Here is a 19,683-nt window from a genome sequence, read left to right as displayed (position 1 = left end):
GTTGGGGTTGCCCGTCAATGAATGGGGGCGCCTCCAGATGGAGGATACCTCTCTCCTCGGGTTGCGTCATCGCATCGGCTGTGCTGGGCAGGGCAGGGGTGATGCCGACGCATGGGAATTGGTGTATGGTGTGCTGATTCATTGGGACGGGAAATCCCATCGACATCGGCTGGTGGTCCCTTCGGGGTTGCGGGGCAAGGCGGTGTGGGCCGCACATGAGCGCCTCCTACACCTGGGGACCCAAAAAACCCTCGCCTTACTCCAACTCGATTTTTTTTGGCCAGGCATGACGAAGGATGTCGGGGATTTACTGGGGTCATGCCCTCGGTGCGTGCAACGAAAACTGCCAGCACGTGTGTCTAACCCACCTTTGCAGTCAATCAAAGTGTCCAGAGTTAACGAACTCGTCGCGCTGGATATTTTGGGCCCATTCCCCACCACACCCAGGGGCAATAGATATTTGTTGACGGGTGTGGAGTATTTCACGCGCTGGCCTATGGCCTGGCCCTTTGCCAACCAGTCGGCAGCAGCCATCGTGGAGGCCTTTGTTCAGGGTTATGTCCTGGACAAAGGTGCTCCGGAGCGGCTGCTGACCGACCAGGGCAAACATTTTTCCGGTAAATTGCTCAAAGAAGTCTGTGAGCTCCTGGGCACGAAGAAAATTCGTACCTCCCCGTATCACCCGCAGACTGACGGGATGGTCGAGCGTCTGCATCGGACCATCACATCAATGTTGTCACAGCAGGTGTCGGACTCACAGACCGATTGGGACTTGCAAATTCAAGGGGTATTGGCGGCGTACCGGATGGCCCCCCACGCAGCTACGGGATTTTCACCCTTCTACCTCATGTACGGCCGCGAACCTGACCCGCCTGTTCGTGCCCAGCTGCAGATCCCCGCGCCTCAGGGAAAAACTAAATTGGCTGACCATGTGAAATTTAATTTGGCCAAATTGACAGAGGCACGGGATGCTGCCATACAAAACTCTGACCTCCATCAGAAAGCGAACGAGCGACTCAGACGGGGTCGGGCGCACATGCTGCAGTGGAAGCCGGGGGACAAGGCATGGCTGCACTGTCCCCAGGTGCCATTAGCAACCTCCTCTAAGCTGGTGCGGCCGTGGCGGGGCCCTGTGGAGGTAGTTGAGGTGTTGCGACCGCAGTGCGTGCGTATCAAATGGGGAAAGCGGCGGTGGTTCGTGCACCCCTCTAGATTAAAACCATTCGTCGCAGTACACATCCCCACTTCACACACGTGTGGCCAAACATGTAGGGGGGCCGGCCGACTCACTGGGTCCGTCTCCGTCGCTCTCACCTAATGCCTTGCCGGCTGTGCCACCTCCAGGTGCATCAGGAGTGACGGGCTCACGCCCGATCACCCCTCCTGGGGATGCCAAGGGTCACGCGGCGTCGGATGAGGACTCACCCCAAGACGGACTGTTGCCACAGGACGGTCCGCCACCCGGGGTTACCCCGTGTGAGGGGCCCGCTGCAAGGACGCGCGCTAAAATGCGCAGACTGTTGTGAGGACGGAAGATGTGTACATAGGTTGTGTTCATTGTGTGTTGTGTGAATGGTGTGTTCCCCGCTCATTGGATGCGTATGCGTTGGGCTCAATATGTGTTGGGTGTGTGGTGGGTTCCCTGCAAATCGTATGTATGCTGTTTTACGGAATTCGTATTTATTCGGGGGGGGGGGGGTGCGTCAGGTTGTTTTCTCTTCTTGCTGTTGCGTTCTTGTTGTGTTCTTGTTGTTGTTCTTGTTATTGTTGAAAAATAGTGAGGCACACGCGCGGTCAGGGGGTAAATGCGCTTTTATTGTCGTTTTTTTTTGTATGTTGGCAGCCGGGACGGCTGCAAGCTATGCGGGGGGGGGGGGGGGGGGGGTGATGTAGGGGTGTTAGAGAGAGAGCCGTTATGCATGGCAGCTTATGGGAAACAAACACAGTGGGCGGGGCTACGTGAGTGCATGGGGGGGTGCTCTCAACGACGTCCGCACCGGGCAGCCCGGGGCCCCACCCCTCAGCGGGGGTTGAGTATAAAAGGGGATGTGTCAGAGGGCTCGGGGGGAATGTTAAGCTAACGAGAAGACTGAAGACATCTTAGCTAGAGCCCTGGACTCCCCTAGTTCGACGTCCTTATCAGGGCCGAACAGGATCGAGCCAGCGGCGTGGTTCTGAGAGCCAGAGCCGGTGCTCTTGTCAGAGCAGGTCTGGGACTCCGGGTACCGGGCCCGACTTACCAGTGTCGGGCCAGATAGCCTCTCCTAGCCCGTTAGTGGAGGACTAAGAGGCAGGCTAGGGTAGCTAGCGTGTGTATTCCCAGCTAGCCGGGTGAGGGGGCCGATACCCCCTCGAGTGTTATATGCCCACTGTTGTGCTGTGAAATAAACCCGTGTGCCTCCAACTCCGGCGTCAAGAGTCGTCAACGGTATTACACATGGTTTAAACCAGGGGTCCTCAAACTACAGCCCGCGGGCCACATGCGGCCCGCCGAGGACATTTATCCGGCCCGCCGGGTGTTTTTTCCGCCGCTGCCTGTCTGTTACTTTTTTTCTACATGAGAAGGACGGTCATTGGTGGAAGAGGGAGAGGGGGCGGAGTTCCCCCAATCAGACTGCATTGATGGGCAGTGCAGTCTGTATGTCTCTGTGTGGGCAAAGTTATTGCTGGTATATTGTTTTTGTAGCACTATATATATTGGTATTTTACTAATAGCAATTTTGACTCCCTAGGAAACAATGATGTCAAGAAAGAGAAAAATTGACTCGGAGTGTAGGATATTCAAATAACAGTGGACTTATGATTACTTTTTCATGCAGTACAAGGAAAGAGCTGTGTGTCTGATATGCCAGAATATAGTGTCTGTGTTCAAAGAATACAATTTACGTCGACACTATGAAACTCAACATAAAGATAAATATGATTGTTTGGTCGGAGAAGTGAGAAAAGATAAAATATTAAAACTGAAAAATACATTAACAACTCAGTAAAATACTTTTGTGAAGCAGAAGCAGATAAATATTTCATCACTGCGAGCAAGTTTTCAAGTTGCCAAGCTAATAGCGTGCACTGGCAGACCATTCGTGGAGGGAGAATTTATTAAAGAATGCCTTCTTTCTGTTGCCAAAGAGATGTGTCCAGAGAAGGCCGATTTATTTAGTACAGTGAGTCTTTCAGGACCTACAATTACACGGAGGATTGAAGAAATGGGAGACAATTTGCATCAGCATTTGCAAAACTCCACAAAAAAAACTTTCCTATTTTTCCTCGGCACTCGACGAAAGCAATAATGTTCGTGATTCTGCACAACTTCTAATTTTTATTCGTGGGACGAATGACTATTTCGAAGTCACAGAAGAGCTTGCTGCACTGCAAAGCATCAAAGGAACATCTACAGGAGAGGATATCTTTCGATTTAAAGCTTTCGTGACTGCAGGGATTCATCTTCTTGGTTTTTTCGGTAAAGTCACATAGAAGGGAAATAATAAAATAATAAAACATAATAAAATAATTCTCACGACGTTTCGGCCACAACACAAGCAGCCGTCCTCAGGTGAAAACCAGGTCTGTCGGGGAGACAGCGTCTGAATGAAACAGCACACGAGCTTGGAGCATATATAAGCTGGGTTGGAAACGGGAGAAAGAGCGCCTTGACAAAATAATTTGCATATCAAGAGGAATTTAGCATATTTATGGGAAATGCAGGAATGTGATTAGTACTACATATGCCCGTGCTGCATATGTAGTACTAATCACATTCCTGCATTTCCCATAAATATGCTAAATTCCTCTTGATATGCAAATTATTTTGTTATGTTTTATTTTTATTATTTTATTACTTCCCTTCTACGTGACTTTACAGAAAGAACCAAGAAGAGAGGATATCTGAAAAGGTTTGCCAAACTGTGAATAGTTTGGAGCTGAACTGGGCTAAACTAGCCAGTGTGACAACTGATGGTGCTCCTAGCATGGTGGGGTCTAAGAAAGGAGTAATTGCTAGCTTTAACCAAGAGATGGACAAACATAACCATTCTCATCCAATAGCCATACATTGCCTCATCCACCAACAAGCGCTGTGTAGTAAATCACTGAAGTGGGACTCTGTTATGAAAATTGTGGTATCTTGTGTTAACTTCATTAGAGCTCATGCACTAAACCACAGACAATTTCAGGAATTTCTGTCTGAGCTAAATGTTGACTATGAAGATGTTTTGTATCACACAGAAGTCCGTTGGCTGAGTCGAGGGAGAGTTTTGAAACGTTTCTATGACTTACTTCCACAGATTACAGCTTTTCTGCTTTAAAAAAACAAAGAAGTACCAGAGCTCAATGATGCAGAATAAAAATGGCACATTGCCTTTCTGACAGATGTAACAGAGCTACTCAACAGTTTCAATGTGCAACTTCAAGGAAAGGGGAAGCTCATCTGTGATATGCAATCACATGTCAAAGCATTTGAAGTAAAATTAGGCCTCCTCATCAAACAAGTGAAGGAGGAAAACTTCTGCCATCTCCCCACAACTCAAAATCTGTTAGCGGAAAAACCATTGGTTGCATTCCCAAACAAAACATGTGTGGATTCACTGGAAAAATTGCAAAAGGAGTTCCAATTTGGATTTAAAGAGCTTCATCTCCATGAACAGGACATACAGCTTTTCCGTAATCCATTTTCTATTGACATTGAAAATGTGGATACAATTTACCAAATGGAACTGGCTGAACTGCAGAATTGTGACTCTCTGAAAGACGCATTCATGTCAAGCAGCCTTCATAATTTCAATGCATCTCTCCCCTCTGAGACATATCCTCATCTCAGGAACCATGCACTCAAAATGGCAACCATCTTTGGCAGCACTTATGTCTGTGAACAGACTTTTTCCAGAATTAAACATATGAAATCTCCAACCAGATCTAGACTAATGGATGCACACTTGCATCACTTGTTACGACTAACAGTGACAAATATGGAACCGGACATTGACCATCTCATTAGCCACAAGCAGGCCCATAGTTCCCATTGAAATACTGGCAAGTTTGTTGATTTAACTTTACTTGTTCTTTATTTTAAATATTGTATTTGTACCCGTTTTGTTTCTTCACTTCAAAATAAGATATATGCAGTGTGCATAGGAATTTGTTCATAGTTTTTTTTTTAACTATAGTTCGGCCCTCCAACGGTCTGAGGGACAGTGAACTGGCCCCCTGTTTAAAAAGTTTGAGGACCCCTGGTTTAAACAAATCACTTTTGACCCTGGAATGGCAGCAAGATCAGTTTTGTGAATGCTGTCCCAAGAGTTCACACGATAGGCACAACGTTTCTTTGTTGACTATTCGCGATGATGTATTAAATGACCCAGAAGGTGGCATTGCAATGAATTTTCAGTGTGGAACAGAGTAGGTGTTCTGCCCCACGGCAAATATGGGGGTGTGTTTACACAGGAACTTCCTGATATGGTGTTGAGTTTGGTCACGTGACCAGGAAGTTATGATTTAGGGTTCTCTAAATCAGAGGCAGGGGTGTCAGCCATTCCACAGAGTACAAAATGGAGGCATAAATAGCGTTTCAGTGAAGACAAGTGCATCTGTTCATTGTGGGACTTTAAGAAGCATTGTCTATAAGTTCGTTTATGTTCTTATAATACTGAGAATGCTGTTATAATGTTAGGATTGCTGTTAATGCCTTTATAATGCTGTTAAATTGTTATGATGAATATGAGGCCTAGTTAACAACGAAGCCTGCCACTTGCATTATTGTGGATGTTATTTGTAGTTGGATTAGTCAAGCCTGACTTGTGCTCATGTACCTTTAGTTTCAGTTTAATTTATCAGGTACTAACTTTACTACCCGGCTTCACCCGGGACTTGGATTCTTGTCTTGGATTAATACAGCCTATGCGGAGGGTAGGTGGGGGGATGCGTGACGTCAGCAGGCACACTACGAGGTGCTGTCGCGTGTGGGTGACATCACAGATGTGACGTCACCGCTCACTTGCCGTGCAAAATATATCCATTATTGTGCCCCCCCCCCCACCAAAATACACAAACATAAGCACACAGAGAACATAGGCACACAGAGAAAGCCACGTCTCTGTGTCGAGGCCTTAAATAGAGAGAGGGGGCGGGGGCGGAGAGAGAGGGAGGGGCTAGAGAAAATTATCATGTCAATGAGAAGCACGACGCGGTGCCGGTGCGAAAGCTTGAAAACTAGGACGTGGCTTTCTCTGTGTGCCTATATTTGTTCTCTCTCTATGTATCTCTGTGATATCTGTCTACTTATATGTCTGTCTATATGTTTCTGGTTCTGTGCTTTATCTCTCTCTCAAATTTAGCATTCTCAGGAAGAATGTAATCAACCAGGTAGGGTGTTGACTGTTATGTTATCCGACTCTCTGTTGTATTACATTCCATTTCTAAGTATACTAGATTTGTGTTTCTATTTCATTTATACCTGATGATGATTGCTTGTGTTGCAATCGAAACGTCGTATGCTAGTATTTAATTTTTTATTTTATCTTTATACGTGACTTTACCGAAAGAACCAAAGAGTAATTCCTGCAGTCACGAAAGTTCCAAATTAAGATACCCTCATTTTGTTTGCAGAATGTACCAATCCAGGTGAGGCAAGTTTTGGTAAGGCATTGTCTTACCAAAGTTGTGACATATGGATTCAGTCCCTGTTGGACCAAGTCTTCAATTATTGCAATGGTATCAGGTACATGTACCTTGGTTGACTGGAAGGCTACATCGAAACTGACAAGTACGTCATCTGGAGACAGTGAGATCTAGATTTTATGTTTTCGTGACCATCTAGATTTGAAGTTTTCGTGACTGCAGGGATCCATACTCTTTGGTTCTTTCGGTAAAGTCACGTAGGTATAAAATAAAATTAATTGAATCACAACGTTTTGGGCACAACACAAGTGCCCGTCATCAGGTGGGACAACCACAGCAATAAACAATTGCTGAAGTGGGTAAAAGGGGCTGCTTGCAACAAGAGGCTATATAAGTAAGAGAGAGGGGAGGAGCCAGGGAGGAGAGATAGAGAGGGTGGGGGTGTGGGGTAGGGGGAGTGGAGAAGTGCAAGCTCCAACACCGAGTACAACACAATGCCGGGGCTGGGAAGTGCCAGCTCCAACACGATTACGACAAAATGCCGGGGCTGGGAAGTGAGTGGGGCTGGGGGGTAGGAGGAGAGATAGAGAGCGTGGGGGTGTGGGGTAGGGGAAGTAGAGAAGTGCAAGCTCCAACACCGTGTACAACACAATGCCGGGCTGGGAAGTGCAAGCTCCAACACGAGTACGACAAAATGCCAGGGCTGGGAAGTGAACGGGGCTGGGGGGTAGGAGGCTGAAGAACTGCAGATGCGGATATGAAGGCAAACTATGAAGCAGTTAAGGTTTTTTCCTGGTTAATAACATCCTTCCAATTATTGCTCAATTTTTATCCATCTTCTCGGTTGAAGTTATGTCTATGTTTATATATCTGGATGACTTCATGAACAAACCTTTGATAGTAGCCGGAAGGTTTGCAGAGCACCTTGGTCTCGGAAAAAAACAATATCATGAGAGCCCACAGCATTATAGCAATGGTCAGCCACGGCGAAGGTACTAGTTCTGCCGTATTTCAAATCTGCCTTGTGCTCACGAACATGGTCCGAGACATGTCGTTACGTGGTTCTTTAAGTAAAGTCACATAGGGAGAAAAATAATAGATAACGACGTTTCGATCGCAACACAAGCAACCATCATCAGGTGGGACTTTACCGAAAGAACCAAAAAGTATGGATTCCTGCAGTCACAAAAGCTTCAAATCAAGATTGAACCACCTCTACGGGGAGGGTTTCCACACAGCTATTATACATTTTAACAGACTGCGAGACAAGAAGGCTCACCTGATCGTGTCTCTCACCTTTCTGAAGAGATGCTACGACACCAAGGTAATACCGATCGCCTTTACACTCACATCTGCTGCTGTCACTTCTACTAACTCTAAACGGATTTTGTTTAGGGCCAGCCTAGCTCTAATCTCAGAGAGAATAAGATTGCTCCGATTTGAACTTGATAATTTAGACAAGATTCTCTTACAATCACACTTCGAATTAACAGATAAAATGTCCACGTCTGATTGGAACCACGTAGATAACATGACAGTTTCTTCAGCTTCTATGTCAACAAAATGTAAAGTTAACTTGATTGCAAAATTCAACCTCCTGTCAAAAAAGAAGCCAGAGACACACGCTAAAAAGTTAGATGTTAACAAGATTGTCATCAATCATAGTAACATCCCAATGTCCGACAGCCTAAAATCGGTTCTATCTAAAGGGTTGAATTTCGCAGTCACCCTTAAACATATTCCCAGGTCTACGTAGCCCTCAAAGGCTTGGGACACATCCCGGCAGACGTTGCAAGATCTGAAATCGCTGCTATCCTCAAAAACGCTAAGAAACCCATTAGCAACATCAGCAAGGACGAGCGTTTTGAACTCTCTCAATTAAAAAACAGAGATGACATAGTCATCCGCTCAGCCGACAAGGGCAATGCCACTGTCATCATGGATAAACCCACGTACAACAACAAAATCAGGACCTTCTTAATGATTGCAGCTATACCAAAATCAACAGAGATCCCACCAACCGCCTAGCTACAAAAACCAACAATATCATCACTAAATCGATGTCTCTAATCGAATCGAACAAACAGCGCTCTCTAAAACCTTCGGCTGCTAGACCACCCAGATTTTATGGCCTTCTAAAGATCCACAAAGAAGGTACTGTTGTATATATAGGCCTTTTTCCAAAAATTGATATTAAGAATAATTCTGCCAATATATATGTATTTTTTTAAATAATCGATCGGGGTGAGCATGGGGAATGAAAGGGTGAGGCACACCCCACCCCTCACACCAAGCTGCCTTAACACATTAAAATCAACTCGAGGGAGGAGGCCATAAAGAGCCATTAAACAATAAACTCCGGGGCAAAGGGAGGTTAACGACGATCTGTAAAATCTACAGGTTGTCAAAGGACCATATGACATGACCTCTACGGACGTTTTGGACGTTTCACAAACATCTCCAGACACAGACACAGAGTAGGGGCAAATGGACATTACAACTGGCGTTTCCTTTAATGGTAAAAGTTCGAAGCTTGGCTGCAGTCTGCATAAGTGCCTTTTATTATTAATTATTTTATTTCACCCTTATTCACCTCATATATTGGTTCTTGTTGTATCTTTCTATCTACGTGACTTTACCAAGAGAATTAAGGAATATTAATTCCGGCAATCAATAAAGCTTAAGTGAAAACTTAGTTACATCTCCAACCTCAGGATATCAAAATATAACTCGGGAATAAAAAGCACGGATCCCTGGATACAGACAGGGAGCAAAGGTTAATGAAACCCTTGAAATACCGGAGGTAAAAACTAATGGTACATTACAAATCTTGGTTAAACATGAACCAAATAATAATCATGAGGTATTAGACCTTGGGTAACTCAAAAGAGATTAAAAGGAAAATAGGTCAAACACACAAGACCAGATAATATGTATTCCATGGAATCAGAGCCTCCCGGCCGCCTTTGTCTTCCAACAATTTGACACGACACATGATAGCAATAAAATACGTATGAAAGAAGGGTGCCTCCCCTGGAGATAGCAAACACCACGAAGACAGAGGGGGGGGGGGGGGATTGCAAACAAAAATATAAACATGGTGATTGAATTTCGATTTAAAGCTTTCGTGACTGCAGGGATTCATCTTCTTGGTTCTTTCGGTAAAGTCATCACGTAGAAGGGAAGTAATAAAATAATACAAATAAAACATAATAAAATAATTCTCACGACGTTTCGGCTACAACGCAAGCAACTGTCCTCAGGTGAAGACCAGGTCTGTCGGGGAGACAGCGCCTGAATGAAACACCACCACGCTTGGAGCGTATATTTAAGCTGGGTTGGAAGGGGGAAAGGGCGCCTTGACAAGATAATTGCATATCAAGAGGAATTTAGCATATTTATGGGAAATGCAGGTATGTGATTAGTACTACTTGTGAAATGCGTAGGAGGTGTGCGGGAGGTTTCAAAGTCATATTTTGCCCGTGCATTATGCAGGATTAGCAGCATCAAAGGGAGGGGATAGGGGTAACATTAATAAAGGGAAGGAATGTTAATAGTATGTAGCTGTAGTTACTGCAGCTACATACTATTAACATTCATTCAGACACTGTCTCCCCGACAGACCTGTTCTTCACCTGAGGACGGCTGCTTGCGTTGTGGCCGAAACGTCGTGAGAATTATTTTATTATGTTTTATTTTTATTATTTTATTACTTCCCTTCTACGTGATTTTACCGAAAGAACCAAGAAGATGGTGATTGAAAGCAGCCAGTCAAAGGTGGGGGGGAGGGCAACCAGGCGGCTGTAGCCATGGGAGGAGAACGAGACAAAGGGCATCTGGTTTTTCTTCTCTCTCGCAAGGACACAGATCATGCAACTTAGTACTGTGAGCGGCAGGCTCCAGGGCATGGGCTCGAGATCAACCATGGGTGTCGTGTCTCGCAGAGAAGAGGGGCAAGGTGTTGCTAGGTGCTGAGTTCGGCATGGACCGACAGAGTATCACTGAAAGTTGTATTCTACATTTATCCTGATGTCTCGAGTCGCTTGCAGAGTCAAGGATTGCGGTCAGTTGTATTGCACTCAGTTATCAGAGTTGTGTAACAGGTGTGCGAATACAATTTACAAGTTTTAAGAGTGAGTGACCCAGCCAGCGACGAGCAGCTCACAGCAGGAGCCCTCTTGGAGAAAGGGCGGAGAGCATGGAAGTTGAGCAACGACAAGGCGAAGCCCTGAAGGAAGGGTGGGAGAGGCACCACTAAATACCAGCGCGAAGCTGGCAACTGCCCGCCAAAGGTGAGAGAACATAGCAGTGGAAGAAGCCTGAGCCAGCGCAGCTCTGAAGTAAGGGCGGACAGCGCCAAGCATCGACCAAGCGAGCATCGCACAGGACCAGCAGCAGAGGACAAGCTGCTAGCGCAATCGTGCATTGCCAGAGCACGGAGCAGGAGAGAGTGCGCGCAACCAGCGCCACCGAGCAAGATTGCTAGCCCCGGCGACCTGGGGACGAGCTGCGAGCGCAATCGGGCACCTTCAAAGACAAGCATCGTGCCGACTCAGCTGATCCAGCAGCAGATAGGTCTGCCGCTAAGAGAGAGAGAGAGCCGTGTGTATGACACGCCCATACTCACACACCCACGATTCATCGCCCAGCAGGGAAACAAGGCATTTTTGGGACAAGAAACGCCCTTCCACGGCGTCTGCTTAACGCAAAGAGTTGAGCAAGGAGACAATACACCAACACACACATAATGCACATATCGGGACTAATAAGATTACTCCAAAAGTTCTCCTTGTGTTTCGAACAGGGCCATCCTGAGGTAGTGCATCAACTGTTAGCTGATCATGAAAAGCATTGCTGCCTATTGAGTTACGTAGAAACGGTCGTTTAGAAGTATTTTAGTCATTATTGTTGTTAACAGCTTAACTGTACCAATGAATTCACTGATGAAACTAAACATTTACGAATCTACACATTCACAGGGATACTATTGTGTTGAAATATTTCTTTAAATTTCGATTTGGACCTGGTTTTCACCTGAGGACGGCTGCTTGCGTTGTGGCCGAAACGTCGTGAGAATTGTTTTATTATGTTTTATTTTTATTATTTTATTACTTCCCTTCTACGTGACTTTACCGAAAGAACCAAGAGGATCTTTCTTTAAATCACAGAATTTTGCCCGCGAATTTACTGAAACCTTCGCCAATTGATAGCATTTGCTAGACAAGCAGGCACACTGCCGCACACCATTGTTCCAAGACATTTCGTTAATTGCATAATCTTACCAATGAATTCATTGAGGTCTACTTTTGCTTTCCGGAAATGTTTCTTTATTGCTGTTTGTATGGATATTGTCACATTGAATTTTAAGGACTTTTTCCCATCGCCGTGTATGTTCGCTTTACTCTGAGGAATTAACCGATTGCTCTGTTACCCAATTTAACAAACGTAATCATTGAGGGTTAAATGTACGAATCAATGAGTAGGGCATCTCGAGGAGTACTGTGTTGACAATTCCTAGCATAAGTGTTCGCTCATTAGAGTGTCATGTTTTTTTGTTTAGAGATTAAAGTTGCTTAACACAGAAGAGTCTGCTCGGTGCCTTCCTAAGTTCATGCATAATAATCTTCATTAAAAGAACTGTATCCTGTGGAGAGATCTGAATATTGAGATCTGACATAAACACACTAAGACATAATCAGTAAAAGTTGAAGCGAGAATCATTGTATTATCCCGATTGATAATACAACCCTAGACAATGAAGCCGAGCTTAATCAGCATTATTACTGTACATCACACTTGCATAACTTCATACAATTCATTGTATTATCCCGATTGAGAATACAACCCGAGACAATGAGGCAGAGCCTGATTAGCATGATTGCAAACACTTGCATAAATTAATACAATAACACATCCCAATTAGCATAAATAGTTCGCATAATTACAAAAATACATGAATTAGCATAATTACACATTTATACTTTCATTTAATATCTATTATTTTTATTACATTTTCAAGACCCAATATATACAACAGTACCCCGCTCTGTCCTATCATCTCCACCATTACCTCACCCACCTACAAACTGGCCCGATTTCTGTCTGAGACCCTGCTTCCTTTCAAGGGCAAGACCACCTCAGCTGTACTTGGTTTCTCTAATCAAGGACATCTCACTGTCTCCAGATGATTTACTTGTCAGTTTCGATGTAGTCTCCCTGTTAACCAAGGTACCTGTACCTGATACCATTGCAATTATTGAAGACTTGGTCCAGCAGAGACTGAATCCAGATGTCACAACTTTGGTAAGACACTGCCTTACCAACGCTTACTTCACCTGGAATGGTACATTCTACGAAAAAAATGATGGTACCCCTTTTGGGTTTTTCCTTATCGCCAGTGGTAGCGAATGTTTTCATGGAGAAATTTGAGACAGATGCCATCCAGACATCCACCCTACGTCCTTCCTTGTGGAAGAGATACGGAGATGACACGTTCGTCATCTGGCCACATGGCCTGCCAGCACTGAACCAATTTCTCAACCACATCAATTCCATACACCCATCTATCAAATTCACTATGGAAGTGGAAACGGATGGCAAGCTACCATTCCTGGATGTTTGATCGAGAAGAGACCTGATGGCTTGTTGGGACATTCTGTCTACAGGAAAGCCACCCACACGGATGCCTATATAAAGCCTGACTTCAAATACCATCCAGCCCAGAAGAATTCCCTCATCAAAACACTACACCATTGGGCCTGTTGTATCTCCGACCAGCATCACCTAGCCAGTGAGCTGGAGCACGTACACCATGCCATCAGGATGAACGGATAATCTGACCATACAATCCGCAAAGCTGTCTCCCCAGCCATGGGGAGAAAACACCTGAGGATCCAACCAATACCATCACTTTGCCATACATAGCAGGTGTTTCCAAAAATATTTTCAAAATCTTAAACAAATACAAGCTCTAGGTTCGTTTCAACACAGTACACAAAATCCGTGATTTGATCCCATCTGTAAAGGATGTGATTCCTGATATGCAATACCCAGGTGTCTACAAACTGAGTTGTGGCTGCGGCAGCAGTTACATTGGGGAAACGAAACGACATGTCTCGGACCGCATTCACGAACACAAGGCAGATCTGCCGTTGCTGATCATTGTTTTAACGCAGTGGTCTCACACGAAATTGACTTTTCCAAGACGAAGGTACTCTGCAAACCCACCAGGCTATTATCAGAGATTTGTTCATGAAGCCATCCAGATATATAAACACAGACACAACTTCAACCGAGAAGATGGGTACAAACTGAGCAATCATTGGAAGGACGTTATTAACCAGGTAAAGTCTTAACTGACTGTGATGTTTCCATGCTACCTGCCCATGTCAGCTGTTATTTCCGACTCTGTCTTTCTCTCCCCCCCCCCCCCCCCCCCCCCCCCTCCTGCAGCCAATCTCTCCAGTGCTGCCGTGGTGGTCCACTTTTACTCCAGTGACCCGGGTGCTGCTGCGGGGTCCACTTTCTGCCCCGCCTCCTTCCCCCCCTCCCCCTTATCTGTGCTCCCCTACTGCCGAGGCATATATAACCTCGTGCAACGGCAGATCTCTCGCCTACTTCAGCAGCTTTTTCTTGCAGTGGTTGTCCCACCTGATAACGATCGCTTGTGTTGCGATCGAAACGTCGTGATCTATTATTTTTTCTACCTACGTGACTTTACCAAAATAACCAAAGAGTATGGATTCCTGCAGTCACGAAAGCTTAAAATCAAGAATGTACCTTCTCCACAGCTGAATCAGGATTCCCATTAACGAATTAATTATAATTTCCCTCATTATCATTGTGCTTATTATGGAAACACATAATTTTATTGAGACAATTAATCCTTCTTAACACCAAATGTTTTGTTTTCAGGGTATAAGCACAACAGCCCCTCACCTTCTCCACATCGCCTAGCCCCTCTGTGTCCAGCAGCAGCAGACATTTCCTCTCGTCGCGGGGGTGACGGACTGGCCAGATCCAGATGCCCTTGGTGTGGGACTGCACTGTGTTACCCAGTGAGAAACCTGAGGAAGCCAGACAAATAAACGAGTCATCTTGTGTATAACGTACAATATGTGAGCTCTACTACCTCGGGTGCACTCACAGGATGTGTCCAGTGACAGGACAAGAAGTTCCTCGTTGCAAACTCTAAGTGGATGTTTGGTCCCACAACCTCGTGTCTCCTGGATGTTCTGTCTTCTTCACTTGTGACCCGGTTTAAGTATCACAGATGTATTCCCCATCTGGTCCTTCCCTCTAAGTTTTTAGAATCCGCCTTCCTCCTGTGGTTGCCCAATAGTGTTTCCCCTCCTAAGCCCAAGTGATGTATAACTGTACCGTGACGTCAGGAACCTTCTGCCTATATGCACAGGGATAAAATCAATTATGCATACACTTTTGTTGTTATAATTGTGTCCTTGTTTAAACATGTGGTGACACATTGCCGACTTCTCAGCCCTCTTTATCATTGTAAAGTGCTCATTGTTTGTCATCCATCAATGGCCAATTATACTTGTTAAAGAAAATATACTGAAATAAATAAATACATTTCCTAAATATTCATGATATACACTGGGCGAAGATCCCGGGGCCGACCCAGGAAACGCTGGCGGGACTATTTTGCTCGCCTGGCCTCAGAATGTCTGGGAATTCTCCAGGAAGAGCTAGAGTCTGTCGCCAGGGAAAGGGAGGTCTGGACTGCCCTACTCATCATGCTGCCCCTGTGACCCTCACCAGGACAAGCGGATTGAAAAACTAACAAATGAACGGACGATATATATATAATCACATGATGTACTCCCAGAAAGCCGTGGGACCAATGGGTTGTCTTTAAATACTTGTTTTATGTGCCAGGACAGATAGAGGAAGAATACGTTGTCTGCTTGTGTGTTTTGTTACTCATATTCTCCACGTTAGAAATAATTTTGTGTTATTCAAATAAATAACACGGGAAAAAGTAGTACACAAACACACACGTGGTGGGAACATTCTGGTTTCAAAGCACATGGTGTAACTTGAGTAAGAGTCGTATTATACATGCCATATATGCATGACATGCATGTAGTTTGTGTTACCTGACATTGTGCTAGAAACACCAATTTCTGTTAAGCGAATAAAACAAACCAGAGTTATCCATAAACAATCATATATATTACAAACATACACCCAACACACTTACAATACCTCTTGCACAGCACACACTGGTGCATATGGCAGAGCTAGGGCTGCCACCTGTTTAAGTTTTTCTAGGTAGCTATCCTGGGAAATCTGCCAGTGTTCCCAGGACAAAAACAGTGACTTCAGCAACCTTGGCTTGCTTTTTGCCGGGGAAAAAAAACATCGTCGTGACCGGCTGACTCGGCACAGTAATTGTGTGGCTCAGGTGTGCAGTGCAAAAAAGGTAACCAGGCACCACACTAGAAGTGGGCAGGTACGTGGCACCCACCCAACCCTATCCCTAACCCCTACCGATGGCGTTATCTCTATCACTGACCACCTTTGGAGTGTCTCTGAGGGCAGGTGCCAGGCCCACAGGGTGCTTGCTCAGCCTACCCGGGACCAGCACGGAGGTCTACTTAAACAGGACCAATGCCTCCAAACCCCTCACTTCCCCATCATTATTGTTAATGATATCATTATTATTATCCTGGTCAATGTCCTCCCACTCTTTATAACTGCATCCCCAGGAAACTCCATACGGTTTCCTCTCTCTCAGCTTTCAGGTCGCTCCTCAAAACTTAATCTTTAAACCGTTGTGACTTTAGACCCACTCAATTGCATTTTGATTATCCTTCTCTTGCTTGGTCCCTCCCATTCCCTGACATTTTCCTCCTTTTTAAATCCTTTATATTAAGTTCACTTGCTTGCTTGCTTAGGACCGTGCAAATCTTTCGGTCGTTTTTTAACCCACTTCCCGTGATACAATCGAGCTGACATTTTCCACGCAGACTCGTTGTGCGTGACAATGAATGTTCGTGAAAAAATTTTTCCATAATTTTACACTTTTTAGTACAAAAAATATTATATTTAATTACCAATTGCTTAATGCTGCCATGCAATCATCTGACCCATAGGTGGCAGCCATCTCAAGCCAGAGGACGAGAGGACTCTAGCCGCCACGCATATAAAGGATTTATAGTGAAAAACTTTGTTTTTACGGGTTATACTTGTTATAACCGTGCTCTGAGACATCTGTTACGTTATAGAAACGTTAGAAATGTAAGCTATTGTTTTGTTTTATTGTAGTTGGCATGGCAACCTATATTACAAATTTCAGGACTTGAGGGAAATGTAACTCTCCACAATGGTTTAATGTGGACTGCAAAGCGGGAGTCTTTTTTTATAACATTGCCCCAGCGAGAGCACCGAAAAGATCTGTCGCTATGTACGACACTAGAAACGTCACCCAATGCGTAATGTCCATGTCTATGGGGTCCCAAAACTTTACAATCACTGCTCAAGCTGCCAGACTTGTACAGAGCTAAGGACCACCCCAAATGGCTGCATAACAGTGTATACACTGGGCTATTTCCAAGTCACCCACACCTAACACCACTGCAGTGCAGGACCTATCACAGGAATATGTTTGATTTGAACCAACCTCTAGTCTGCAGGGGTTTGGGAAGCGCAGACCTGGCCTTTGGTTGCTTCTGCTCAAATTGCCCATCTCTGTGTTACAAATATAAAAAGTACACAACACAAAATATATTTAAAGAAGACTATCAAACGGCTGTCTCTCTTTACATAGCAACACAGCAACACCCAGCTTAGTGTAGTGAAGCTGAATCATTGGCCTTCATATGAAGATGTTTAAGAGCAAAAAAACACTGTGTGCGTGTTGTTACATCGAATCCATTACCCTGATAAGTATTTCAATGATCGTGCATCTGTGTGCTCACTGCCTTCAGAGTCGGCAATGGCTGGATTGGTGAAGTATGGTCAATTAACACCTATGACCTGCACGCCAGTGGAGGCCCTCATCCAGTGTTGGATTGACAAAAGGGCTGTACAAGACCATGTGCCTGGTAACCGCTGGTAAATCGGTTCTCAGAGTGAAACGACTCCTGAGGGTGCACCCGCTGTGATGTTTTTGTTAATTCCCATCGAACACACATTCAACATCTGTTTCTGCGTGACACACACTCTCATCGACCAGCACTTGACCATGCTCCTCACGTCGGCGAATTCCTCTTCATCTGTGGGAACAAAAACACAGGGGAAGTCAGTGCTTCATTGCAGTGGCATGGCTATTGAGTGTGCATGTGGTGCAACTGTACTGTGGTTCATAATAGAGGTTTTTTGGGTTAGATCGTGTAAATATATAAGTGTGTCATTAAACCCGCCACCACCCAACACAGCCAACTAGTAAGGGTTGTCACGTAAACAGAACATGCCATTTCGTCACTAGTACAGCACAACGGTGTGTTGGAGAGCCAAGCCACAACATTTACAATCTGAGTACAATGTTTCGCCAGTAATTACAACCAGCTTCATCAGGCGACAGCCATATTTGTGAAGAAGTCCACCTGTTTCGATGTGGTGACCAAACTTCTGCGCTCTTGAGTCGAAGTACATTATGCATGCGCATTATGCGGGCCCATTGATCTTGCAACCACTGATGCGTGTCCATATTTCTAAAGTGGCTGGGACGGGTGGAGATACTCCCGAATTTGCACGATGCCTTTTAGGAGCCTATGTAAACCCCTGCCTAGCAAGAGTTATGCACTGTTTCTGTACTCGGGCCCCTGGTTCCCAGTTAAAGAGCAGCGTTACATAGTCTAGAAATAGCTAAATCTACCAAACGTGTGTGACCAGGACAGTTTCTGAGTCTTGAGACTCAATTATCATTATAAAATATATGTACGTCTAATAATTGGACAAATGTCTCTACATGTTATATGGGTATTGTTTGACCGTACTTTGCCATGCTGATATAGTGCGGGTTGTTAAAATCCTTTCTATTTTCATCCCATCCACTGCAAATTTGACAAATCACAAACAGCTATTTTCTAAGTGTGGTACAACACTGCGTGTATATGTTAAGTACATATGGTTTACCTGCTTCTTCAGTATGATTTCGGCTTGATTGTCCTTCTGACCTGTATAATTAATAATTAGTGTCGTTGTGGAGCCTATAGTTAACAGCATATATCTGTAGACTATATGTATCCTTCACATTTCTGCCTCTACATATACAAAATAAAGTGTATTTTCAAATCCCACTTTAAATTATCGACAACAAAACTTGTGATTATTTTGTTAAATGTGATATATCTTTTTGTAGTGAGCTAGGACCCGTGACTATAATATATTATCTAAAAGTACTTGGCTGTTCACCAGCATAAGTTCAAACAAGCGTGACTTTACCGATAAGTCACTTTCAAAACTAGTACAATTGTTTGTTTGTGTTGAACCAATGTTGCTGAAAGTATGCACTCTCAGAGGTTGCGTGGCTCATGCAACATGTTATTTTGATATTGGGGAAGAGATTAAAACAATTGTATGTTCTACTTGATCCCTTTGCTACAACAAATACTTGTCAGTCAAGTTAAATTAAATTCAGCACAATCAGCGTTGTGTGGAGGTTGGAAATTATAAATTTTCATCATGGATATTGTGGCGATGTTACCATTCTTGTTGTGTACTTGATTGTGGTGTTTTGTAATTTGTGATTGTGGTGTTTCAGAATTTGTAACGTGAGGAAAGTGTTTTAATTGTGACGTTTTCGGATGCTTGAGTTGAAGTTCACTGGTTGTGAATATTTGGGTTTAATGGTTATTTTCTTACATACTTGTAAAACCGTGGTAAAGCGTCCAATGTATAGGATTGAAGCTTTTGTGACTGCCGGAATTACTATACTCATTGGTTCTTTCGGTAAAGTCACGTATGTAGAAATAAAATAAGAATAAAATTAAAATAGATCACGAAGTTTCGAACGCAAAACAAGCGTTCGTCCTCAGGTGAAAATGTCGTAAACCACACAGCGAGGGAACACACAGATGCACATCACACACAGAGCACACAGAGAAC

The 19,683-nt window shown here is 44.5% G+C and overlaps 1 protein-coding gene across 13 annotated transcripts in view; it reads right to left on the bottom strand.

The window, feature by feature from the left end:
• LOC133361693 (guanylate-binding protein 1-like) overlaps positions 1-19,683 on the bottom strand; it is a 123,927-nt gene that overhangs the window by 75,656 nt on the left and 28,588 nt on the right. For 7 of the 13 annotated variants that reach the window (XM_061580684.1, XM_061580696.1, XM_061580683.1 and 4 more), the window contains exons 3-7: positions 18,712-18,752; positions 17,795-17,849; positions 17,255-17,322; positions 15,729-15,755; positions 14,551-14,678 (exon numbers count right to left, since the gene is read on the bottom strand). In XM_061580684.1, the coding sequence (XP_061436668.1) occupies positions 14,551-14,678; positions 15,729-15,755; positions 17,255-17,322; positions 17,795-17,849; positions 18,712-18,752 (319 nt within the window). Of the gene's footprint in view, positions 1-14,550; positions 14,679-15,728; positions 15,756-17,254; positions 17,323-17,794; positions 17,850-18,711; positions 18,753-19,683 lie in introns of those variants that run through there. The other 6 variants (XM_061580689.1, XM_061580690.1, XM_061580694.1 and 3 more) reach the window with 5 other exon arrangements.

The sequence above is a fragment of the Lethenteron reissneri genome, unplaced genomic scaffold (assembly GCF_015708825.2).
Source record: "Lethenteron reissneri isolate LAM-NWPU_2019-01 unplaced genomic scaffold, ASM1570882v1 scaffold_120, whole genome shotgun sequence".
Lineage (NCBI taxonomy): Eukaryota > Metazoa > Chordata > Hyperoartia > Petromyzontiformes > Petromyzontidae > Lethenteron > Lethenteron reissneri.
The sequence above is the reverse complement of the archived record's forward strand: the minus strand, read 5'-3'. Positions and strand labels throughout refer to the sequence as shown.